General features: G+C 38.4%; 3 protein-coding genes across 3 annotated transcripts in view; all 3 read right to left on the bottom strand.

Annotated features, from left to right (window-relative positions):
* Positions 1–27148, bottom strand: part of LOC139954872 (interferon-induced very large GTPase 1-like) — a 297255-nt gene that overhangs the window by 128064 nt on the left and 142043 nt on the right. The window lies entirely within an intron of this gene.
* On the bottom strand, positions 4823–7507 carry LOC139954757 (interferon-induced very large GTPase 1-like). The gene has a single exon (XM_071954678.1). It carries the CDS (start codon positions 7505–7507, stop codon positions 4823–4825), a length of 2685 nt encoding a protein of 894 aa, XP_071810779.1.
* On the bottom strand, positions 7551–14575 carry LOC139984501 (interferon-induced very large GTPase 1-like). Its single transcript, XM_071998415.1, has 4 exons — positions 14471–14575; positions 13324–13428; positions 10868–10919; positions 7551–9463 (listed from the first exon to the last, which is right to left on the bottom strand). The coding sequence occupies exons 1-4, from the start codon at positions 14573–14575 to the stop codon at positions 7551–7553; spliced, it is 2175 nt and encodes a 724-aa protein (XP_071854516.1).

Consider the following 27148-nt stretch of genomic DNA (forward strand, 5'->3'; position numbering starts at 1 on the left):
TCATTCGAAGAGTTAGGTGTCTCATTAGTAAATGCAGTATTGTAGATGCCTATGTCGTGATTTTCCTTGACTTTTCTTTTGTTTATTGTTATATATATATATATATATATATATATACCATATGGAAAGGTGGCGATCATTTGATCCGTGCATAGTCGACCTCGGGCCTTAAGTGTGTGTTTTATACCTTCCAAAACGACCGTATCGCGATCTTTTGAAAAAAATCAATGTACCGATATCATTTACTGATATCGGCTAAAACAAATTACAGTAGTTTAAACATTTCTCTTTCATAATCTTTTAACCAATCATCATTAATCTGAACTTTACTGTATGTCGTTTTCAGATTAAAAAAGTTTAAATTTTTAGTCCAGTCGGATTTATGTGCTTGCATATTCGTTTATTTTACAAGGACGCTAACTTCAAACTACTCGAATTCTCAGACCGTTTGATCAAACTGCATGGCTAAACTTGCGCAACTAACTTCAAATTCTGTTCTTTCATATTATATAAGCCTATTTCTGATTGGTTAATGTTCACTGTATGTCTTTTTTCCATCAAATGAAAGTTTCCGTTAGAAATTTTTCTTCGAAAACCTCATTATAACGCCTCATTATTTATTCATGAGCTACATCACGAATCAGCTTGTGTATCAACAACATTCTCACTGATGCTTCGTCCGACAATCGTATTGTGATTTCTGAGGTGAATTTCGAGATTTGTTAAGTAATATGCAATGAAATAAGATGACGACATTGCAATAAACATAAATTAACAAGTTGAGAATCCTATTTCATAGTTTCCTTTGAAATAGGATGAATATAGTGATATAAATTGCCCACGTAAACGTTTGTAGCGAACGTACAGGCCTACCGTGCTGTATGTATTAATGCATATGGTTTCGTACAGTTAGGTTAACACTCGTATGTACGTAGGCTAAAGCTATCGTTAGGACTATCACTGGTTGTTTGTGTGGATGATACCACTGTAAGTGGGTAACTCTTTATTTTGCTTTTACAACCAATTGATTTGTAACAAATGTTATTTTCTCAAGTTCGATTAAAAGGTGTGCAGACAAATAAATGTATAAACACAACGTAATGTCTCAGTGTTCGTTTACATTCACTGCTATAATTATTTTAGCATCAATTCATTTAGAAACAAATACAATCCCCTTGATGAAACAGTCCACCTGTCAATATGCATATTCATACCGGTGACTCATAACATCGGCGGATTTCAGTCTGTGTGGCTTTGTAGAGCAAATGCTCTTTTATAGCCTAAACTTTTCCATATGTTATATACTTATATATACTTATATATAAATATATATATACATATACAAATACAAATACACATGTACATGTATATGTAAGAATTACCTCAATGCAAAACCTACACTACACTATATACGTTGGTTTGCGATAATATTCAATGATCAGGTTAGTATAAGCTTCAGGCTACTTTAGTTTCTCTTAACGCTTTGGTTAATTGTCTAGAATGATGCCATTGTGTTCATTCAATAATTTAAAGTCTGTGTTATTTTCAAAATGTTAGCCTGTTTCCTATTTTAATTAGCTCTTAACCCAAGTATGCTAATAGATACTCTTCATTTGTTTGCGTGTGGTTGAAAGGGAGCTTTTGTCTAATTCTTCCCCGGCTAAATGTTAAAACAAAAATGACGATTACATGTGACCGACATGGCCTCAGCCCCAATCCACCACACCACCGGGACCCCCACTGTGAGCGTCACTGAACTGAATTCGTTCAAACTTATATATATAATTCATCCTTCAATCGCTGTTGAACCTCCTGACACCACTTGCCAGTCCTGTTGTTTCCTTGTAGCAACTTTTCAGTGTCGTATGTAGAAGATCAACACGAAACATACTTTAGGTACTGTATTGTGTACTGCGCAAAAATAACACCAAACAAAAATTTCTCCTCCATATATGAACAGCCAAGCTTTATTTAAGTATAGCAAAATGGAAAAAAAAGGTGTTTAAGTCAAGACTAAGCACCACCTTAGTGATAAAAAAAGTTTTAAGTTTAATATAGATAAATATTTCGATCAAGGGTGATAGGCAATTAATTTCTTAAGGTTGAATAAATGTTAATTGACTGTGGTTACTATGGTTTCTAATTACATTTTAAAATACTATATTGTAAAGGATAAACTGTCAAGATTTGCTTACGTGACATAATTTACATATTGAAATGTGAATTCAATCATAAATTATATCACTGTTATAACATTACATTCAACTTCAAATAGCTCTTCAGAATGCTGTCAGCAAATTGTAGATTGTTGTCAGTTGAGAATATTCAAACAATAATACTTCCATGATTGCAAAACAACTTAAACTGTTTCTTAATTTTATGTGCATGATTAAGGTATATCGTTTTCAAATTAACAAATTAAAACTTAAACCGCTTTAGTGTAAAATTTTAAATATTGATTAATACTAACTAAACATTTAATAGATATTTTCGAATGATAGTAAACGTTTTTCTTTAACGAAATTAATATACATTGTTCTACAATTTTTTTTACTTAAGCTATAGTTTTCAGGATGCTTTGAGTTCTTGTCTTTAACAAAATCCAAGTTTACCATCGATCAATAAAAGTGATATACAGATAATTTCGTAAGGTTGAATAAAGGTAAATTAACTGTAGTTACTAACTATACTTTCTTATACATGAAGATATAATAATATGTAATGAAAAACATTCAAGTCTAGCTAATAAGGCTACGTTATGTCAATCATGTGTTAGCACATTATAATAATATTATATTGTATTGGAGATTGTGCCAGTTTAAAATTAAAATGTTTTTGTTTTTTCTTTGAGTTAAACAACACAAAAAAACTGATAATATTCTGTTTTATTATAAGTAATATACAATGCCTGTTTTACATACTAAAACATTTATTAAAGTTTTCTACCTCAACTACGAAAAGAAATACTTTCACCGTTATATATATATATATATATATATATATATATATATATATATATATATATATATATATATATATATATATGAATATGCGTTTAAATTTTCAAAATTAAAGACAGGATTAATATCTTACATGATAAAGGTAAACATTTTTTTCAAAATTACAATTTTCTTTTCTTAAAACTTTTCATAGTTACAAGTTTGGTTTCTTATATCGATGTGTGTTAATTTGTAAATATTGTTAAATGAAACAAAGTTAACTTTTTTGTAACGAATATACATGCTGAAAGAATGTTATACGTTTAATATTGTTTCCAATGATTTGTCTCTTAAAAGACACATTAACAGTTAGTTCGTGGATTTTGAAGTGTCAGAAATGCTTAAAAAGTTATAAAGTTGACTCCTGAAGTTTTACTTTCAGAAAAAGTCTAAGAGAAAATTCCACGCGATTTCGAACATATATAACTTTACATATATGCATTTACAATATATCATATTTTAGCGAAACAATTTTGTCTTTTAAAATAGCCACAGTTATAAATATTAGTTGGGATTCGCCAATTACAGATTGTTGTTTTCATTAGATTGACACAAGGATCATAAACTTTCGATTTTAATTTTGAAATTAAAGATGAAAGTATTATTATAACTTTGTTACAAAATCGAAACTAACATTGAAGAGTTAAACTGGACAATAATTCATGTCCACAGTGATGGTAAAATTATGTGACCAACTATCTACCTATTATTTTTGTCTTTTTTTCACATTTTCTCCCTTCAAATTTGCAATATAATTCAACTAGAGCTTAAAACGGTTACCGTAAACGATACTTTACTGAATAATATAACAGATCTGTAGAAAATGTGTACTGCTCGTGGTGTTATTTTGCGATGACAGCATCTGTTGCATCTTAAATATACGTGTACCGTCTTGCACTATATAACCATAGGCGTACGAGGCGGTGGGACAGGGGGGCAGATTGCCCCCCAAATTTCCAGAGGAAAAGAAATTCGGGCAAAAGTCCTGAAAAATTCGGGCAGCCTATATATATATATATATATATATATATATATATATATATATATATATATATATATATATATATATATATATATATATATATATATATATATATATATATATATATATATATATATATATATATATATATATATATATATATATATATATATATATATATATATATATATATAAGCGCAGCTAATCTGGGCTACCAAGCTTTTTCACGATCCATTTTTTTTAACTAGTCAACTGTATACCTGGACATCCTCGACATGAGTGTATATAAGATACATTTTCTTTTTCATGGAAAGTGGGGGGGTGCCTACAAGCCAAGTACAGGTTTATCATATTGTTTTTTTATATTTTATACTTTTTTGTGAGACAAATTGCAGTCTCACCCGACAGAGCGACATTATCCCGCCTACGTATCGTTGACCAATGTATGTGTTTCTGGAGGTAGCTAGTATTGTGTTAATATAATAAATACGTTAACTAAATAGGAGCTTAAAAAACTTACTGTCCTATTTTTCCCCTTCAAAGTGATGTTACCATTTTTTCTTCTAATTTACCAAATTTTTGGGGAATTGTAAATTTCTAAACGGTGAGATTATAAAATAAAGAATGATTAAATGCAACTTGCAAGGCCTCAGAAGTGCCGTTTCCGGCAATCTGAGAGGCATTTTTTCCCAAAAATTTGCTTTTACGATACGCACCAACCGATAGTGGCGCTCCGCTTAGATAGTGCCACGGTAACTTTCGGGAACAAAAATTTCTGCCCTCCCCCCAAACTGAAATGGTCCCGCACGCCTATGTATATAACCTATGCTACTGCTGCTGTCTATTTACTGGTCATATGGTACTCCTTTCTTAAACATTTTAATGCATCTCGTTGTGAAACTGTACACAATTCGTTTGGGAATTCTGCTGGCTTTGCATTGTACAACTTCGCAAAATCTTTATTGAAAGTTTGCAATACCCACTTCCAGTAAACTATTGGAGTATCCCCTGAAATTGGAGTAATATCCCAAGATGGATAATCCTTGGCATACTCCTTGTAAAGCTTATACACCTTTGGTGGCCCTTCGCAGTGTAGATATCTAGTGTCGGAAGCTACTAACATTGTGCATGAAGCGGATATCAGTTTGTTTGACTTTTCGTAATGATATCCTGCCACACCCTGTGAGTAATGAAAGGTAGCTTTGTGTTTATGTTCACCTCTGATTTGCAAATGGCAGGGCACCTTACAGAAAGGACAAACTTCCTTACACGTTCCTAAATGGTCTATGATATCACGTGCCACATCCCGCATGTTTGAATAAAGCTTAGATGCTACTGATGGATCACTTAGTTTTTCTAAGTTCCATCCTTTAGTAATATCTCTTTTCAATTGCGAACTGAACATTCTGTACAACATGTTGGTAAATTCTTCAATGTCGCTTAGATTGAAATCCTCAACGGAAAACTGTATATCCATTCCATACTCTGTCATGTACTCGCTTTGCAGAAATGTATTTGCCCATTCCCGAAATGTTGTTGTTTGTTTACCTTCACGTTCCGTCAATTCATGTTTAGTCTTATGTAATGCAGATTGAACATCACTAAGTATTTCACTGATTTTTGTATATATTACGTCTGTAACCCAATATTGAGACCGTGTTGTTATTTCAGTTAGAACCTTTTGGCTCAACCAATCGCTAACGAATGTATTATTGTCCTGTATAAAATCATAATACAACTTTGGATCTTTCTCAAGACAGAGCTCTTCTAAAATTCTGCCAATCATCCTTTCCTTATCATTATAACAATCTTCGTTCCGAATGTGTAGCAAGAGTTTTACATCGAAGGCATTTAAGGTGTACTTTTGCAAGACAGTCACACACTCAGAATATGATCGCTTTACAGCCGCTCCACTCTTAATGGTTTCATCAACATAGCCTTTAAATTCGTCCTTTAAACAATCCTTCTCATTTTCAAACATTCTATGTAATGAATTGTGACTTTCATACTTTCGTTGACAATCTTTGCAAACTGTACAAACCTCGTTCTGAACTGCATGAAGGGTACTAACAAAAGTTTTATTATTGACTTTGCTATCCTGTAATACATTGTACACTGCTAGTAAAATAGTATCTACGCGACTTTCTTGAAACGGTATATCTTTCGCGTGTTTTCTAAGATCACTTTTATGATGATTTACAATTCCTAAAACTAAATTATGAACTTCGTCCAGTCCGTCCTTAGATCCCAAAATGTGTCTTTCAAGCCAATTAGCAGAGTCTTTCCCCTTCTTGAGAACGTACCACTCATTCTTTTTGTCACTTTGCATCTCGTCATTGTAAGCTTTGCTAAATTCTGTACCAACCATTAGTTTTCTAAGACTGTTATCACACGCCTGCTCGATATATCTCTCAGCTATTCTAAATTTGTTGAAGTTTATTTCAAGCTGTTTAATTTTTTTATCCCATAGTTCGTCAAATTGTCTATCCAATTCCTCATGGTTTTCCTTCCAATAGTGAGTGTCTTCTGTGTGATTTAATTGATTTGCGGTTGATTTAGCCTCATATTTCAGTTCTTCTTTTGCCTCTCTGATGAAATTTGGCAATCCTTCTATATCGGCCTTATTTTGTAATTGTATCTCTGTGTTTTCTCTGATGACTTTTTTAATATCTCTGCCAATTCCGATTGTTTCATTTTTGATACTCTCATGACGTCTTTTCACCTCTTCTTCGTCTGCATGCTCCTCTACGTATTCATCTATTTTCTTATTTATATCTTCGCATTGATGAGTTATTTCAATCTCTAGCCTTCTGTAAAAGCCTGTTTTCGTAGCATTCGTGATATTTCTACCATTGCTAAGTTCCCATTCAAATACCTCAGTTCTCATTTTTTCAATAAGTTTACTATGCTCTAGTCGGAATCTTTGGTTACTGAGGGCATCAAAACTATTTTGGAAATTGAAGACGAAATCTTCTGATTTCAATGCATTCCATACCTCTTTTAACCTTTTGACAAACTTTGCCATTGTAAACTGAGGCAGGATTACCGGTTGATTTACTTTGGGTTTAAAAATGGCTTCCTTTAAAGCGTGAATTTTATCACTGTATCCAGAATTCGGAGGCGACATTAAACCCATCCATAAGCATGGGAAAAATTGCAAGTCATCCTCTTCAGCTAAAGGAAATACATCTGAAAAATCTTGAATGTTATCTACTTTTTCCTCAGCAGCAGCAATACGAGTGACGCTGTTGAGAGCATCCTTTATTTTAGTCATATTAGTTTTATTGTTAGCGGCAACTGCTATGTCGCTCACTCTCTGATGAATAATTCTGCAATTTGAAACCAACTTGACTTTCTGCATTCTTATCAACGCATGGACAACTATTTGCAATATGCCAATCATATCTGGGCCCATCGTTTCTTGACCGATATTCAACAGGGTAAGGTCTCCAATGCACATGGCCAGTGTAGCTATCGAATTGTCGAAAGTGTAGTCGTTAAGAACTGTTCGATCTGGAGAATGCATTCCTTCAGTATCAATAATCAGAAGATACTCAAAACCAAGTTGTTCATGAGATGTAACACGGAAACCTGACCCCAAACATACTATTTAAGAACGTTGACTTTCCACTACTCTGGATACCAATTATAGACAAAACAAATATTCGTGGGTTATTAAGCGTTTTTTCTAGCTTCTCTAAGACGCCTGATATCCATGTAATGGGAATGTAAGCATTTTCCCCATCTAAAAGTTCCAATGGATATCCTGCAAGAAGTAATTTCGATGCCAGGTTAACCAGCAATTCATTTCGATTGTGAGCATTTGTTTCTTCAATGCTTGCTTCATACCATTGGCCTAATTCACGAATAAAGTGTTCGCTACTAATGTTTTTCGAATTAACTTGTTCGCTTTCTTTTAGGAGCTGCTTTTGCAATTCTTTTATTTCATTTTGCAGTTTACTGCGTTCACTGGGCGAAGCTTGCTTCATGGTAGACTTTAGTTTTTGCAGTGAATTATTCAACACGTCGATTCTCTCAACCAATGGAGCAATTTCACTGACGGTCATCATTTCGATACGTGTTTGAAAAAAGGACATGAAATAATGCAAAAGATCAGTTTCGTCAAGCATAACTGTTTGCAAGTTTTCAATAAAAACTTCCATTTTGGCAGATAAACCTTTTTCTCTTTGCATGTTCCTCATATCACGTTTTGTTTTTTCCTTTGCTTCAAACTGATCACAAACAGTTTGTTCCCAAACACACAAAGGTTTCTTATCAACTGCGACCCATTTACCCCATTCGACTTGCAATTGTAAATATGATTTTTTCACTTCCTCTATGGATTCAGTGTTCGGAAAGGAGGATTGCATTAGTTGTTTTGCTTTGTTATAGGAATCATTTTCCTGATCCACGGTTACTTCATTAAAGCAAAAGATTCGCCAGTCTTCAATTGAATTGTAATCATCACGTTTTGTGGAATTGCAGTATTGCATAATCTTCTCACAAATGATTTTTGCAAGGTCTGTTGCATTACGTTCTAAGGCGAAATCAACACTATCATCGTTTTCATCGATTTTGAGTGTCTTACGCTCCCAATTGAGCTGTTGCTTACGTTTCTGCCTGTCCTTTTTTTGTTTTTGTACAACCAAATATATCACGAAAACATTTTTGAATCTTTTCTTTATATCATCAATTGCTGTTTTGTAGCATTTTGATTTGTCTTTATCTACAAATAGGAATACAGCTTGAGCTACTTTGCACACAAATTCACTTTCGGTAGTAAATTCTTTGGAATCACCTCTCAGATTCAACAATAACGTAACTTCTTTCAACAACTCCTCGCTTCTGCCGTACGTTGGCAGATACCATTGGGCTTCTACTGATCCACAACAATGGTAAACGTACTCTCTTTCATCTTCATAAGATAAAAAATATCGAAATGTTTCATAACCTTGAGCTCTACCAATGACATTATTTAATACAGATGATTTGGAGATTGGAATGTCACCAAATCTAATGAATGCAGTGGTAAATACAGGCTCACTTACCATACGTTTCTCTGGTACAAGCGATATTTCATTTTCTTTCCATTTTTTTACCACACGACGCATTGCCCAAATAAGAAGCTCTGGTTTCGCGTCATCTCTTACCCCAGGTAATAAGACTGGCACGGCAAGTTGACAAGATGCAAATTTCTCCAGCAAATGTTGTCTTAAATGATCATCGGAACAATGAAGAATTGCATATATGAAATCTCTTGCACTGCCTTCTATGTTAAGATTCTCTTTCCATGTAATCCTACTGTCTAGTGAGGTTAGCTTACTGATAAACAGAAAAGGTAAATCTTTTTTTTTAATTGGTGTATCGTCGCTTGGGAACAGCCGTACCTCTGTGGCCGCTTTCAGGGTGAGCTTCCGTGGGAAATAGTTCTTTAGACCAACCTCTTCCAAGTATTCCAGAAAATCTCCTTCAGTTTCTTCATCTATCGAATATAAGAGTATACTTAAGTTGATGTCAAAGCCAATCTGAACTCGTATAAATCTGAAACAATACATGTACAATTCACAATTGTAGTGTGTGTCTCTATCTAGAAATATACCAATATTTTAATACCTTGTATATAAACGAACTAATAACGATATTGCTAGTCAAGAATAACGTTCCGACTCAGTATTGCTACATTTATTATCGGAATAATTATTTCAGCAGCGAGAAACGAGTGGACGTCAACCAACCTTACTTCCAGTAAGTACATGCACCCGCAATAATGGTATTTCGGAGCGTGAGAGTTAAGCAAAGGCAACATGGCTTACCCTCACAGCAACCATTATTAATGTCGGTATCTGATACGTTCATTCTAACACTTACAACTTACCAAACACTTGACAATGGCTAACTGGATATTATTTTTCTCTCATGCTGATTGTTTGTGATTTACTATGTCGAACAGTTTGTAAAACGATACAAATATTGGAGAAGGACCCAGAACGTTTTTCAAAATACGGGATGTGCATAATACATTGATCAAAGAACATTCTTTACAGTTTACACGGTCTTTGTGGCAAGACTAAACTCTACTTAATAGCATCTCAGTGACAAACGGCATTGGAAATGTTTTACGCACACATGAAACGTAGTTTGCGGAAAACTATGCACTGAAGCAAAGAAATATCGATATGATCCCGATAATGTAATACACACATATATATAGACTATTTTCCACAAGTTTCTTTAACGAACATGCGAAAAATAAGGCTACAAGCAACTTCTCTAGATGAGTACAGGGAGACATGACAGAAATCAACAACAAACCTTATTATCTTATTACCGACAAGGGATGACAGGCAAAGAGAGCAGTAGAAACAGAGCATAATATACGGAATGGACGAATCCGAGACTGACCGTGTATAGAAATACCATATATGGAACAACTACAGTGTTGATGGAGCGATATATCAGGTTTATTCTGCGACAAAATCATTTACAGATAAAGCTGAACTGTAAGATTGCCTTGCGACGGCCTTATAACTTGGAGTAGAATGCGTGCCTAAAAACGTCTCCAATTACACTGAGTTAACAAGTGTAATTCAATTGAAAACTTGTTTATGTTCTCAAAGAGATTCTTTCTAAGTCAGTCAAAGCTCTAAGTATATTTTTGTTCTTTTTGAACTCTTCACTACATTAGTGTGTTTGCTTACATTTTGCCTGACCTTCTTTGTGTGGATTGCTGATAGCTTCTCCAAAGATCTTGTACTGGTATGTGTGTGTGAGAGAGAGAGAGGCGGAGAGAGATTAGTTAGGGGGTGGGTATGGTTTAATATTCTTCCCACATGTACGTGGGAAATATTACAAGTAGCTGTAGCCTAAATGTCGTGCATAGCCTTACCGGGAGATTCTTGTTCCGACTCACTGGTGCTGCTCTGTATATTGCCCGCCATCTGAAATGAATGGTTAAAGAGGAAAAAAACGTGTTCAAATGTTATTTACACCATGACGTTTCAATTACTCCCGAGACCATATCATTGACTCCTAACCTTCACATAATAGTTAAAAGAGTTTGACATTATTGTCATCAATTGCATTTTAGCCAAAAGTACCAAGACGGATGTATGACGAAACCTGTTTGTCGTGCAAAGGTGTCTATATAGATACCAAATTTTAAGTTAGTTTAACATAACATTAAAGTAATTTATTGGTCGTCAAGTTTATCTACATATTATTTCTCAATACAAAACTGGGATTGAGCAACTGAGGCACCTCCATTTAGAAATAGGTCAACTACAAATCTATGTAGTAGTTAATCTTAACAAGAGAGACATTTCTGGTAAGTGTGGTATTCAATGAAACTGCAACTGAACGTGTAAAATTCATTAGATCAGTCAGCGAAACAGATTTGATTAAGTTTAGAGCTGATATTAGATGGCATATCACAATTAAGAAGATATTGAGATAAGCTCGAAACATTTAGCTTAACACAGTTGATCCACAAAAGACAGCAACACAAGAAAAACATTTTTGGTAAGAGTGGTTTTCAATGAACTGAAAGCAATTCTCAATTTAGGATATTAAAATATATTCCTGCAAGTACAAGCTGGTGCTATCATCAATTTAACTTAATGGATCATTCTAGACAGCAAATGTAAAATGGGATATTTTGTATATATTTTTTTTTATTGCTCTTGAAAATCATACAATACACAATATAGGATGAATTAATAACATCAACTTCATCCCTGTTCTCTATCTCCATTACGGTTTCTTTTCGCTGTTCTCCTTTAATAATCAACAAAGCAGGATGCCGCAAAGTAATTCTTCTGTTTTTAACTCCCATATTAATTATATTAATCATCGCATTTGAGCTAACAATAACAATCTTTTCGCTTGTTTGAATAAAATTATAAATTGTTCGAAGGAAGTCATTTGAATCAACAGGGATACTTGGGGTTTAGACTTGGTGTGGGGTTCATTTTATGTGTTGACTTTAATGGTTTCAAAATATACGCCAAGAGTATGACAGTATTAGAGAAAAAAAAACTGTTTTGTTTTTTCCTTTCTTCCATTGAAGTAAAACGGACCCATCATTGCTTGTTATCCTGTTTAATGAGTCGGTCTTAACGGTGGTTTTGCTCTTCAGTATTTTTGGAAGCTTTGTTGTAGAAATGTTGCTGTAACTAAGACTTTAACATTAGTTTTGTGGCAATGCGTTGTACTTATTAGATGCTAAATATGCTTAAAATTGTCACATTTGTCTGGAATATTGGAAGGCATCAGTTTTTTTATTTCCATTTAAAATCTCTTCAACCTACTGGTGTTTGTAATACATGTTTTTACTCTCATAAAGTATATTGGTGTTGTTGGAAGTAGACAAACTGTGTGTGGTGAAGCGTTAAATATTGCAAAGTAATGTTACTGTTTTCTATTGACTATATGTTTTCTACTTTTACTAGAAAAACAGACTGAGCTTTGTGGAGTATGGTTAGTGTCATAATGTGTGTGTTGCTTCTATGGTGTTTTAACCAAAGTTAACCTTTAACATATAGTTACTTTCGTAAACACAATTCCACCAAGAAAGTAAAAAGATTAGTTTACATTTCTAGTACAATGGCTTCAATGACTTCTATTTATCAGATGTTTATTGTTGCTTTGCAACGTCCACTTCTTGAATACATTTTGTATTCTTGATGAGTAACATCATGCATAGACCTAGCAGTTAGACGTTACGTAAGTGTTAATATCGACGTCACAGTGTCCTGACATTGGCTTGTCAACTAGTGTGTATAACTGTCATTCGTTGTTTCGATTCCTTGAATCGCTGCTCTTAGGGTACTATTACTAACATTATGCATATTTGGCCTTGATGTCAGCTTAACGCAATATTATTAATAACATTAATGCCAGCGTTGCTAAGGTTGGCGTTAGGTTAGCGTTGTTGATCGCACCCTTGTCAGTATTTTTCGGGCTGAAAGATTGCTTTCTCAGAAATTTTGGCATCATCTTGCCCAAGGGTTGTTTACACAGAAGGGCTTCTTACCATACCATATTTGATCTGATTCGTTAGCTTCGAACTAGCTTAGGCAGATAGGTAGGATTGGAATCAAGCTTGCCGAGATACATTGTTTTCAACTTATTTTCATTCACCGGTGAGATTACCGTGCAATTATCCTTAGGTTTGTGAAAGATCAGCTGAGGAGCACATGTCAATCAGATTCGAGAAGTTTGAACAAGTATAAATGAGCAAGGAATAAGAATTGTTAGACATTGATTCGAGCTGTCGTTTAGCTGTTTAACATCATGAATATTTGTGAATGCTGATCGATGTGAAGAAGTAAATGTCAAACCTACCTGCAATGCTATTATCGATGAGCGAGATTTTCCATTGCAGATACAGCCAGGATGTGAAAGCTGGAACAATGGTGTTGTCTGATTCAGACCATCTAATGGCAAATTCTTCGGCAAGTGGATTCTTATATGAGGATGCTTATATGTGGTATTTTACTTAGTTGCAGTGAGTTCCAATCAAATAGTCAGTTTCCTTCGTCCACGAAACTTAAACTGCATGAATATTCAGATGATATTAGCTATGGGAATAATATGTTTACTCAAACTAATATATACATAACCTTATAAGGATACCATTGCTGCTGCTGGGTCCTACAAATGCTATCAGCAATTCATATCCGTTGTTAATAGCCAGCAATAAAGTTCAGATAAACTAATATGTGCATAAAACCATATTGAACAGTTGTTTTATTTTCGGTTTGGTGCCCGGAGATGACGTATTTGTAACAGCCAATCAGTGGGAACCAGGCTGATCGTCTGTCAGTGACAGTTTTATGTTTTTCGTTGGACTTTGGATTGCTGGGCATGTCGGTAGGCTACTTTTACACTTCTTTATTAAACTACTTATTAATTTGTAAATTATGAAATTTATTAAACTACTTATTAATTTGTAAATAATGAAATTGAGAATAGAACAGCTAATGATGTCAAATCATTGTGTAATGGAATATGGAGCTAATTAATACCTTATTTTTGTATTTTGGTCCATGGTTGGGCCGAGGTTTGGTGCCTGGAATCTTTATTAGGCAGGGAAGTCAAAAGTTTGTGGATCGCTGTTATAATGCATTCGTATCGATACAAAGTTATACTGCAAAGGGTTTCTTTTATGCAGTTCTTTAATGCTGTTTATTACGTTCCGAATATTATTAATACTAATATGCTCATAAACACAAAATGCACCTAATAGTTAATCAACGGTCCACGACGTTTATCACTGGATAATGCGAGAACAGTGGTATAACTCAGCCGTAGGGCGAGTGCATCCGGCGATAGGGTTATATCGCTGTGAGTGCATTACGTAACGGTTATTGGCCTTAACTACTGATGCATACTGTTACGCCCTGGGTTGTTCGGGATGCGTGTACCCCGTATTTCGAACACGCCCAGGGCTACTAAGAATATGTTTTCCCGTTTTGTTTGAATAAATTACCCTGCGATTTGTTGTCCATTCATTCACCATTCCATTTACTTTTGTTTTATTATGCAGGTCTCGTTCGCTCTCCCCGTCGTCTGCCATCACCAGCATTCCAGGCATTCGCTCTTTTATTACACGAGTTGTTCTTTTTAGCGTGTATCTATTTTACTATCACTTGCTCTCTTAACCTTGTTTAATTAAGACGTTGTTTTTCTTATGTATTTTGTATTGTGGAAACTTAATTTATTTCGTTGAAGTTCGGGCAGAGAACTGGAGACCAGCGGTGAGCAGCACGGCAATTACAGTATAGTATTATTTTAAAGGCAAAGTTCATTTATTTTAGAGAGCGGGTCCGGGAGTGAAGGCTGACTACGGGCGCCATTCCTTTTGTATAGTATAACTAAAAAGTTCCCGTCCTGGTTGGCTTCTTTGCATGTTATAGACTCCGGAGGTAGGGTTAAATTAGGGCTCTCCCCGGAGGTATTGCAGAGGTTAATCGGGGCGGGACCACATTAGGCAGTATTAGTTCCGTCTGCCGTTGGCGCCCCGTGTCGGGTATTCACTCTCGTGATTCAGTTAAGAGCCGTGCTGCCAACGCCCTGGTATGTAAGTGTATTTGTTATTGATTTAAACTTAATCTCTGCCCGTTGTTTGCTTTTATATTTGTATACGGCAGAAAGTCACTGCCTTATTTTTTTTAAGTGTGTGTTTAAAGTTAAGCTATTAAATTGTTGATTTGAGACCCAGTTCTCTTTAACTATATTCTTCTCTCTTTTTTGTGTTCTGGTTCAAGCCCTGCTAGCATAAGTCTTCGCCTCCCCCCTTCCCCTGCCCTGACATCAGGTGGCCTCCAGCTGCCTGATTTCCCACGCTACCGCTCGGCCGGGGTACAGGGGTGTTACAGAAATTGGTGTCAGAAGTGGGATTATTTTTGTCACCCCACCTCCCTATTTCAAGTTTGCTGGCAGGGCTTTGAAGCCCCATGGTATTTGTGAGCTATTTTTATTTTGACAATTTAATATCATACCAAGTTTCTTTACCTTTAAGTAAGCCTGGTTTCTGGAAGGAGGCGAGATGGCTGCACGACGAGAGAGCGAGGGGGACTCTGTGGAGAGGCTTATTGCCGAGATAGAGGCACTGGAGAGAGAAGCTGAGGTTTGTCAATTTAATCTTACCAGGGATAGGGATTGGTTATATAATAGGGGTACTTCGCCAGGCAGAGGGGTTTGTAATTCAACTGCCTTAGGTGACTCGTTCCGTAAACCTATTATTATGCCAGATAGTTATGATGGGAAAAGAAAGTGGGATCATTACCTGACCCATTTTACAGTCTGTGCGGAGATTAATGGGTGGACGGAATTAGAAAAATCAAAATTCCTTGTAGCTAAGTTAACTGGGCACGCCCAGGAGGTATATATGGGACTATCATCTACAGACCGTGGTAGTTATGAGACCACTGTAAACGCACTTTCTAGATTTTTTGCTCCAGCGGCCCTGACTAGCGCTAGAAGGGCAAAATTAAGATCTAGAGTACGGGCAGAGGGTGAGACCTTACCTGGGCTGTGCTCTTCAATCCGTCGGGAAGTGATAGAGGCTTATCCCGGCCTTGATATGAGAGCACATGACGAGTTAGCTCTAGAGTCTTTTTTGGGTGCTTTACGTGACAGGGATGCTAGGATTGTTGTTCGAAGGGGTAGACCCAAGACAATAGAAGATGCTCTGCATCTTGCCCTTGAAGTGGAGGCTATTGACCAGGCGGAGGGGGTGATGAAACCCCGGCGTTCTGCCTATACTGTTTCGGCATCGTCGGATACGGTTGGCGGAATTACTGAAAGATTGGATAGGCTGGAAGTACAATTGGGAAAAGTTTTGGAGGACAATGCTAGGTTAAGTCAATTTGTTCAGCAAGGTCCGCCAGCGCCACCCCCTTTGACTGGGTCTGGGCCTGGTCCCATGCAGTGTTGGAGGTGTGGGCAGTTAGGTCACATTAGCCGGTACTGTCCCTCTAAGCCAAGTAGACAGGGATCGGGAAACTAGAGTCAGTCGGGGATGAGGGGTGCCCCTCGACTGAGCGAATTGAAGCCCTGCAACGTTATGGAAATGGGGAGAAGGTCAAGCCAGGGGGAGCTTTGTGTGCAAATATATGTATCTCTAATACCGAGATTCCTTTTTTAGTAGATACTGGCGCTGGTACTACCATCATTAGTGTTCATACATGGGAGCGTTTATGCTCTGCAGGTAATTTGGCTCCACTTACTGAGACGGTAGCCAGTTTTGCCGGTGTTGATGGTAGGCCACTCCAAGTAAAAGGTAAATGTAATTTAACTTTCAAATTTCACACCCTGAAGATTCCAGTGCAAGTCCTAGTTGCCAGTATCACTGCCCCTGGTTTACTTGGAATTGACTTTTTAAGAGAACATGAGTGTTTGATACAATTGGGAGGTGAACCCCTATTGTTTGTTGGTAGGACCCGCTTAGCTGTTCCTCTTTGTGAGACTCCGCTGGATCAGCCAATTAGGGTAGCACTGGTTGAGACAGTCTTTATCCCTGCAGAGAGCGAGATTATGGTGTCAGGGGTGTTAGAATTGATATATGGAGTGCCCCCGGGGAAGCTGAATGGGCCAGGCCTACTGGAAACTAAGCCCGGAGTGCCTGAAAGTCGCCATGTTATGGTTGGACGTGCTTTAGTTGATACTTCTAGAAGGACTGTCCCTATTAGACTATTAAATGGTACTTCGAATCCTGTAACATTGTACAAAGGTACCCATGTAGGCATAGTTTCCCCCATTGCCAACGTTGTGGAGGTAGATGAGGTAGAGAACAATGATACCAGTGAGTTACCGGCCGAGATGGAAGATTTGCTCCATCGAAGTGGGGAGGGTGTACCCGATTGTGAGCGTATTCGTTTGAGGCAGTTTTTGCAGGATAACCGTAGTGTGTTCTCTTGCGAAGGTGACCCCTTAGGAAGGACTGGGTTGGTTAAGCACTGCATTGATACGGGTGATGCAACCCCAATCCGACAGTTCCCTAGGAGACTTCCCTTTCATAAACGGGTAGAAGCACAGGCCGAAGTGAATGAGATGTTGACGCAAGGCGTCATTTCCCCTTCTAAGAGTGCGTGGTCCTCCCCGGTGGTACTAGTGAAAAAGAAAGATGGCTCTTTGCGGTTTTGTATAGACTATCGTAGGTTAAATGACGTCACTAATAAAGACGCCTTCCCATTGCCTAGGATAGATGATAGCTTAGATGCATTGTCAGGGGCTAAGTGGTTTTCTACCCTTGATCTAAAAAGTGGGTACTGGCAAGTCGAAATGGACCGTAGAGACAGGGAGAAGACAGCCTTCTCAATGGGTAGTGGTCTTTATGAGTTTAATGTGTTACCTTTTGGATTGTGCAACGCCCCTGCCACTTTTCAGAGATTAATGGAGCAGGTACTTCGTGGGTTACATTGGCAAATATGTCTTATATATATCGATGATATCATAATATATGCCCCCACGATAGAGGAGCATTTAGTACGCCTAGGAGAAGTTTTCGACCGATTAAGGGGGGCGGGGTTGAAGCTTAAGCCTTCCAAGTGTGACTTGCTCAAAAAGGAAGTCAAGTATTTAGGTCACATTGTCTCTGATCACGGGGTGGGTACCGATCCCAGTAAGATCGAAGCAATCACAGATTGGCCCCCTCCCACAACACTGAAGCAACTAAGAGGATTTCTGGGACTGTGTTCCTATTACAGGAAATTTATTAGGAACTTTGCAGAAATTGCCAGTCCCCTACATGCACTAACAAAGAAAGGCCAAAGGTTTCTGTGGTCTGAGGAATGTGAAGAACGATTTCAGACTCTGAAATCTAAACTGACGACAGCTCCCGCCTTAGCCTACCCAAATTTTAGTCAGATGTTTATCCTTGATACTGATGCTAGCAATACGGCAATAGGGGCTGTGTTGTCTCAGACCATTAGGGGTGAAGAACATCCTGTGGCCTATGCCAGTCGTACGCTAAGCAGTAGTGAAAAGAAGTATTCCGTAACACGTAGAGAGCTTCTTGCTGTTGTAACTTTTATTAAGAATTTCCGCCCCTACCTTTATGGCAGGAAATTTTTGTTACGCACGGATCATGGCTCCCTCCGTTGGTTGTATAACTTTAAATCCCCCGAGGGTCAGGTAGCTAGGTGGCTGGAAGTGCTGGGCACATATGATTTTCAGATAGAAACTAGGCCTGGCAGAGTGCATGCCAATGCAGACGCTTTGTCGAGAAGTGATCCCCCCATGGTGCATTCGGGAGCATTGCCTGCCAACCCTCCGATAGAGACCCCAGGGTTATGTAACATAGTGACGGCGGACTCTAATTGGGTTGAGAGCTGTACCAAGGAGCAGCTCAGGGGGTACCAACTAAAGGATAGTAATATTGGGCCAGTGTTGAATTGGAAGGAGAGTGGTTCTCGTCCTCCCTGGGAGCAGATTAGTGGGTTAGATAGGGCGGCAAAAGCTTATTGGGGCCAATGGGACCTGTTAAGTATTAAGGATGGTGTATTGTATAGACGTTGGGTGTCAAATACCGGTGCCCACGATAGGGATGTAATAGTGATGCCTCAGGTCCTGAGAGAAGATGTATTGTACGAGTTACATAATTCTCCAACCGGGGGTCACTTAGGACAAAAGAAGACAAGAGGGAAAGTTCTAGCCAGATGCTACTGGTTTGGTATGAAAAGAGATGTTGAAAATTGGTGTCGAAAATGTGAGCTCTGTGCCCGTCGTAAGCCCCCCAACCCCCAATCGAGGGCGCAGATGAAAGTTGTTAAGATAGGTGAGCCTCTCCAAAGGGTTGCTATAGATGTTTTGGGCCCCCTTCCAGAGACTTATAATGGCAATAAATATATTATTGTAATTGCAGATTATTTTACCCGTTGGACAGAGGCTTATCCGGTCCCCAATCAGGAGGCTGCAACTGTAGCGTCAGTAGTAGCTGAACAGTTTGTGGCACGCTTTGGTGTGCCACAGATTATTCATACCGACCAAGGGTCAAATTTTGAGTCTAATTTGTTTAAGGAACTTTGTAAGTTACTAGGGATAGAAAAGGCAAGAACTACTGCATATAGACCACAGTCAGACGGTCTAGTAGAACGGTTTAACCGTACGTTAGAGCAAATGCTTTCTGTGTATGTAAATGAAAATCAGAAAGATTGGGATGTACATGTTCCTTTGGTTTTAATGGCCTTTCGTTCAAGCCCGCAGGAAACCACGGGGTATTCCCCGAATCTACTAATGCTGGGACGAGAGACTACACTTCCACTAGAACTGATGGTCGGCCAACCAGTCTCAACAGTGGTTGCCTCTACAACTTCGGAATATGTCATGACCTTCGCCCAGAGGTTTGAAAAAGCTTTCCGCATTGCACGCGACCACAACACACTGGGCCAAAAACGACAGAAACGGTATTATGATGCACGCATCGGCAAGGTGACATCTTCGTATTCGGTCCAAGACAAAGTATGGGTAGCAGTACATGCAAAAAAGAAAGGCCGATCTCCCAAACTACAGTTGAGATGGAATGGACCGTTTGTCATCACACACAAACTCTCAGACTGTTTGTATCGTATTAGACACATCGATTCTACAAAACTGAAAGTAGTTCATGTGGACCGGTTAAAGAAATATGTGACCCCCGATGAACTTAATCAAATGACGGTTACACCGGAGCACACTACGGTAGAGCCAGCAACACAAATTGCCCCCGACAAGCATATAACTGCTATGGGCCATGAGGAAGTTCTTGAAGAGGAGTTGGAGGATGTCGTTGAGACTGAGGGGGAGAGGCCCCCAGAATTGTTAAAGCGGAAGCGTCGCCCACCAGTATGGATGCAAGATTACGAACGATATTAGCTTGACTGATCACCTCGCTTCTATTTGAATAATTTGTAGAAAGGTACTGTGAAGGAAACTAAAACGTTATGTTTGAGAAAGCCATACCTCTGTGCATGGGGGTCGGAAAGTGATTCAGTGATCGTTATGGAAAGGATTTTTTTTTGAGATGAACGGAAATGCTGTCTTGGAGAAAACCAATTGTGGTGGTGATAGATTGTAGATGTAACGAACTCTAGAATTGTAAGTTCGGGGCCTCAGGTCGCCTAGGAGGCCGGGGGTCCCCTACACATGTATGTATAGAGAAGGAGCGAATATGTTTGGTGAAGTATAGAAATTGTGCAAGTTGATCTACCACGTCATATGTATTATATTACTGGGTAGTGTGTTTGGACATCGAGGGCGAGTCCTTTCGAGAGAGTTGGGGGTGGTGTTACGCCCTGGGTTGTTCGGGATGCGTGTACCCCGTATTTCGAACACGCCCAGGGCTACTAAGAATATGTTTTCCCGTTTTGTTTGAATAAATTACCCTGCGATTTGTTGTCCATTCATTCACCATTCCATTTACTTTTGTTTTATTATGCAGGTCTCGTTCGCTCTCCCCGTCGTCTGCCATCACCAGCATTCCAGGCATTCGCTCTTTTATTACACGAGTTGTTCTGTTTAGCGTGTATCTATTTTACTATCACTTGCTCTCTTAACCTTGTTTAATTAAGACGTTGTTTTTCTTATGTATTTTGTATTGTGGAAACTTAATTTATTTCGTTGAAGTTCGGGCAGAGAACTGGAGACCAGCGGTGAGCAGCACGGCAATTACAGTATAGTATTATTTTAAAGGCAAAGTTCATTTATTTTAGAGAGCGGGTCCGGGAGTGAAGGCTGACTACGGGCGCCATTCCTTTTGTATAGTATAACTAAAAAGTTCCCGTCCTGGTTGGCTTCTTTGCATGTTATAGACTCCGGAGGTAGGGTTAAATTAGGGCTCTCCCCGGAGGTATTGCAGAGGTTAATCGGGGCGGGACCACATTAGGCAGTATTAGTTCCGTCTGCCGTTGGCGCCCCGTGTCGGGTATTCACTCTCGTGATTCAGTTAAGAGCCGTGCTGCCCACGCCCTGGTATGTAAGTGTATTTGTTATTGATTTAAACTTAATCTCTGCCCGTTGTTTGCTTTTATATTTGTATACGGCAGAAAGTCACTGCCTTATTTTTTTTAAGTGTGTGTTTAAAGTTAAGCTATTAAATTGTTGATTTGAGACCCAGTTCTCTTTAACTATATTCTTCTCTCTTTTTTGTGTTCTGGTTCAAGCCCTGCTAGCATAAGTCTTCGCCTCCCCCCTTCCCCTGCCCTGACATCAGGTGGCCTCCAGCTGCCTGATTTCCCACGCTACCGCTCGGCCGGGGTACAGGGGTGTTACACTATATACTACACCAGGATTTCCCTACTATATCCCCCCCCACGAAGCCCCTGTGGATGTCAGAATTGTCCACGAACCCCCAACTTTTCGAGACACGATCTGAGTCATTATTATACTATAATACGCGTAACAGTGCTTCGTAAAAGATCAAGTTCATAGTATAATATTGTAATGGGAAAAAAGAGTTTGTCGATAAGTACGACTTTTGATTATTACTAAATTATATGATATATCAGATTTTAGTTCAACAAAAATGTACTCTAGTTTTGACTTTCAGAAACGTCTCACGAACCGCCTGGGATAGACTCACGCACCCTCTTGAGGTTCATGCACCCCAGTTAGGGAACCCCTGTACTACACTGTGCTATATAGTTACACACTTCCGTCAAGAACGTAACAAACTTTTGAAGTACAATGGATTCATTGACTTCAACTGTTTGAACCAGGACAAGAAGCATTACTTCTTTTGGAGAATGACGTTTACTTTTGCTTGAAACGTTCATTTCTTATATACATTTTGTATTCCTGGTCATCAACGGCATACCTAGACCCAGTAGTTAGACGTAACGTAAGTGTTGTTATCCACAGTGTTCTGACATTGGCTAGACAACTGGGGCGAAGAATTGTCTTTCGTTGGTTCAATTCCTTGAATCGCTGCTCTAAGGACATTTGAACAGTGCTTCGTTTGTTGATTCGAAGCCTCGAATAACATTAGATACTATTACTAACATTACGCATTTTTTGGGTCTCGATGTCCGCTTAACGCTATATTATTAATACCATTAACGATGATAATAAATAATAATAATAACTTAGATTAATAATGCGCTAATTATAAACAAAATAGTTTCAAAAACGCCGCACATATATAGTTTGAATAGAAAGAAAAGCTAAAACAATAATGCAACAATGAAACATAAGTACAAATCAAATTGAAACAAATATGTTTAGCATAGAGGTATGCTATAAGTTTAGATTTGAAAAGTGATTTAATAGGTATACATTTTAAATGGTTTGGGAGGGAATTCAACAATTTGTGACCAGAAACTGATAAAGCACGGTTTGCATAGGTAACCCAATTGGTACTAGGTACTAGGAGGGTAATGAATTTTGACTGACGGGTGACACGCTTGTATTGTTTTACTAAGGGAAGTTCGGTAAGGTATTTTGGAGATGAATATACAATACAATTAAAACATACAATTGTGGATTAACATAAGGATACGGCAAGTCAGATTCGAGAAGTTTGCGCAAGTATAAATGAATAAGGAATACAAATTGTCAGACATTGATTCGTGCTGTCATTTAACAGTTAACATTATGAATATTTTTGAATTTTGATAAAGTGTGAAGTAAATGTCAAACTTACCTGTAATGCTTTTATCGATGAGCGAGATCTTCCATTGCAGATACAGCCAGGGTGTAAAAGCTATGTGAAGTTGTCTGATTCGAACCGTCCAATGGTAAATTCTTCGGCAAGTAGATTCTTATATGAGGATCCTTATCTGTGGTATTTTAATTGGTTGCAGTGAGTTCCGAACCCTATATGGGCAGTTCCTTTGTCCAACACAACTTAAACTGCATGAATATTCATATGTTATTCGCTATGGGAATATTGTGTTTATTCAAAGTGGTATACATAACCTTATTAGGATAACGATGCTGTAATTGGTTTCTACATATGCGATCAGCAAATCATTTCAGTTGCCAACAAATATCCAGATTACCTTATATGTGCATAATATATGATGCAGTGAAACGTAAACGTCATCAGTAATTACTATACCTACAAGAACAAACAAAATTCCGAAATACATTAACGGTTCATTTATTTAGCTGCCAACGTTACAAAAACCGATGTGATTTGACATTAAAGCAGTCAAAGTTTGTCGCAATTGTTTTCATGTTACTCTGCATTAAGTAACTTTTTTTTTAAAAGTCGCTTAGGAAAGAACCTGGGCACGAAAACCAAACTACCGAACGACTGATCCGCTCTCAACCCCAGTCCCCTTGCATCGGGACTGTGACTGTGTGATCATCGTCGGGTGTGCATCACCATTCCCCTCGAAAGGTAACATATACTACACATGATCTTAGCCAAAAGGCCGAGAAGCGATAAGTAACTGCTCCAGTTATTCCTTAATTTGTAAAAAATGGGGGGGGGGGGCGTGTAAATATCAAAATTACATGGAATGCTATCATCGATGAGCAAGATTTCCATTGCAGATACAGCCAGGGTGTGAAAGCTACAAATATGGCGTTGTTTGATTCTAATGGGCGATTATGTCAGGATCCTTATCTTTGGTACTTCATGAGCATGCAGGGGCGGATCCAGGGGGGGCCGACCCGGCCCCGGCCCCCCTTTTTGGAAATCAGTTGCGTTTTTTTTATGTGGGAGTACTTCAAATTCCTAATAGGCATAACTTGGTGAAAGAAAAGCCTAATATATATCCAGCTGCTCTTCCCTGAAACGCGATCGTTTTTATTCCAAATTTGAAACTAAGGCAATTATCAGGCCTACGCGACATCACGTATTAATTACATACGGCTCAGTACTATAGTGCTGACTATTACTGTCAGGGAAAATCAATGCACAGTTAGCAAGTATATCATAATTATCTGAATGAAAGGGGTGTAGGCGGTTTTACAATATCTAACGCAACGTAGTCGCCAAGAACCTGAAATATTTTTAAGGGAGGGCCCGAGGAACATGAACTTATAGCATGCTCCTCGTGGTGAAACATAATTGCACCTATTAGGTGAATTGAGTGTACTGTTAATAGTAGGAGAGACTAGTGTAGGTTCTTATGACGAACTAGACCGGTTTCTGCTCTCAAACTTTAAAGGAGGAGCTTCATCAGTAGTAGCCTTTGAATATTTTATATTCGGCCTGGGCGTCTCGTTCTCAAAATGCATCAATTTTCTGTGCACGAGTTTTTATGGACTCATAGTGCAGCTATAAGAGCATCTAAAAGAGCTTCGTGTGAACCTTGAGAGTCTGCTGATTCTTCGTTAGTATGAAACCTTGAGTTAACAACTAAAACTTTGAGATTTTGGGCCCTTTTGTAGGCTAGAATCGGTTCTTTTTGAAACAGTTTGGATAATTCCGCGTGCAGGGGCGTAGCGAGCGGAGGGGTGGGGGTGTCACACCCCCCCCCCAATAATTTGGTCGCTGTCGGCAAATTTTGGGTCTGTCGGCAAAAGGAGAAAAGGTGAAGAGAGCGGAAGGGGAAGAAAGAAGGAAAGCTGAATAGAGAAAAGGAGAACGGGAGCTTCTTTATCGGTTATTTCGAATTTCCAGGTCTTCATCTGATAAACTCATTCACCAATCCAATCACCCGACGCCCGCAAGTTAAAAACCTCTCGGCAAATAACTGATAATGTCACGGCCGTCAGTATAGCTACTGTAGCCAGGCTCAGCTAGACGAGTGCCAGAATCGCCGGTAACTCAGTGAAAGAAATGGAATTAAAGGCTTCCGTATAGGCCGCCGCCCATGAGTCGTGCTATCGTGTGACAACGTGTTGTTATTATCCTCTGTTCAGAATGACGTCATCGCAGATGTCATTCGTTCTCCGTGGAAAACTTAAACACGGCTTCCGAATTGTACACAATTTTTAACGTTTCTCGCTTGTATATCAATGAATGTTGTTATTTCTCATTACCGGAAAGTTTTCTGAACATTTTCATCACGAAGTTTCACTATTTCAACGATCGGTGAGAGAGAAAACACAGTTCGATAATTGGTCCCAATTAATTCTTCTTCTGCCGACTGCCATAAAAATAATATCTAAATGGAAATTCTACGGTGCCAAATTTGACTTAAAATATGCACCAGATTGCATCTAAGGACGTTTCAAAACTAAACATTTTCCAAAGGGGAGGGGGACACCCCCTCCCCTTAAACCCCTCCCCCATTTCAGTCACCACTTCCAGATCCGTCGGCAAATCAAATCCTCTACACCCCCCCCCCCCAAAGAAAAAAAAAACCTTCGCTACGCCCCTGTCCGCGTGTTGCGAGATTAAGTGCCAATGTTTCAAAAGTACATTTTTCAAATGCGTGGTTTTGATATGGGGTGTATAGGTAAGCTTGAACACCATTGGTGGTTCCTTTTGTTTAGGTTTGGTAGTGAGGTATTGGCCACGGTTTTCAAATTTTATGCCTTTCGTGGCTGAGGCAATTTCCTCTTTCTTATAGTTACGGAGTAACAGTTTCTCTGTGAACGCATTCTTTTTCTGCAAGAAATCAGTCTCATTGTTACATAGACGTGCGTATCGTAAGACTTCCCCTTTAATGAAGCCTTGAAAAGTGGCAAGTGGGTGTGCAGAGTTTCTGTCGATGTATTGGAAGTTTTCCGTGGGTTTGGTGTAGACTTTGGTGTCTAATAACCCATTGGTTTCAAACCTTGGACCTTTGAAGATTTTCAAATCTAGGTATGTTACCTCGGTGTGTAATATTTCTACCGTAAACTTTAAGAAGCGGTGAATTTCATTCAACCTGTTTACTAGTTGTTCAAGTTCCTGAGGTGAACCGTCGTAAAGCAATAGAATTTCATCTCTATAGCGGAGCCATTTTAAGATTTTATTATCTGTCGGTAAAATCTGGTTTTCCAGTCTATGCATGACGATATCATAGATTTCCGGAGAGGCTTTGCTACCCATGGCGCAACCGATCTTTTGTAGATAGAATTGGTTATTGAACTCGAAACAGTTTCTTGTTAAAAATAAGTTCAATTAGTTTGCGCATGGATATGGAAGATATTTTATTGATTCCATATCGCTTTTTTCCGTCTTTTCATAGACTTCTTGACATATATCTTATGCCTCCTCTTGGGGAGTATACATGGCGACGACATCGAGTGTAGCAAGTACTACTGCTTTTGGTAACGGGGTGGCTTCCACAATTTTCAGAATGTGATTTGTGTCTTTCACATAGGTGCTTTGTTTTAATACAATAGGAAGCAAGAAATAGTCCACAAGTTCCGATATTTTTTCGGTCGGTGATTCGTTTCCGCATTATCGGGCCCTCCCTTAAAAATACTTCAGGTTCTTGGCGACTACGTTGCGTAAGATAGTGTAAAACCGCCTACACCCCCCTTTCATTAATAATTATATTATGATTACCTCATTGAATATATCTTGTTTTATGTTTTTTCTTGGGGTGAATCTGGTGTCATAATTTTCGCGCAAAAGAAAAAAACGAATCGACGCAATAATAGTGTATCCATTGTACATGCACTGTTGAGCGTTGTTAAATATGTGTCTATCGAGAAAAAATATGTGCACAAAAAAGCGTGTCTGCAACGTTTCTGGTTATTCTAGTTTTTGCGAAATGCTTCACCATTTTGCATCAAAGCACTCACAATTAACCAAAATGTTGTCCCCTCCCCCTTGGATTTGTTGCAGACACGCTTTTTT

Source organism: Apostichopus japonicus, chromosome 17 (assembly GCF_037975245.1).
Source record: "Apostichopus japonicus isolate 1M-3 chromosome 17, ASM3797524v1, whole genome shotgun sequence".
Taxonomy (NCBI): Eukaryota; Metazoa; Echinodermata; class Holothuroidea; order Aspidochirotida; family Stichopodidae; genus Apostichopus; species Apostichopus japonicus.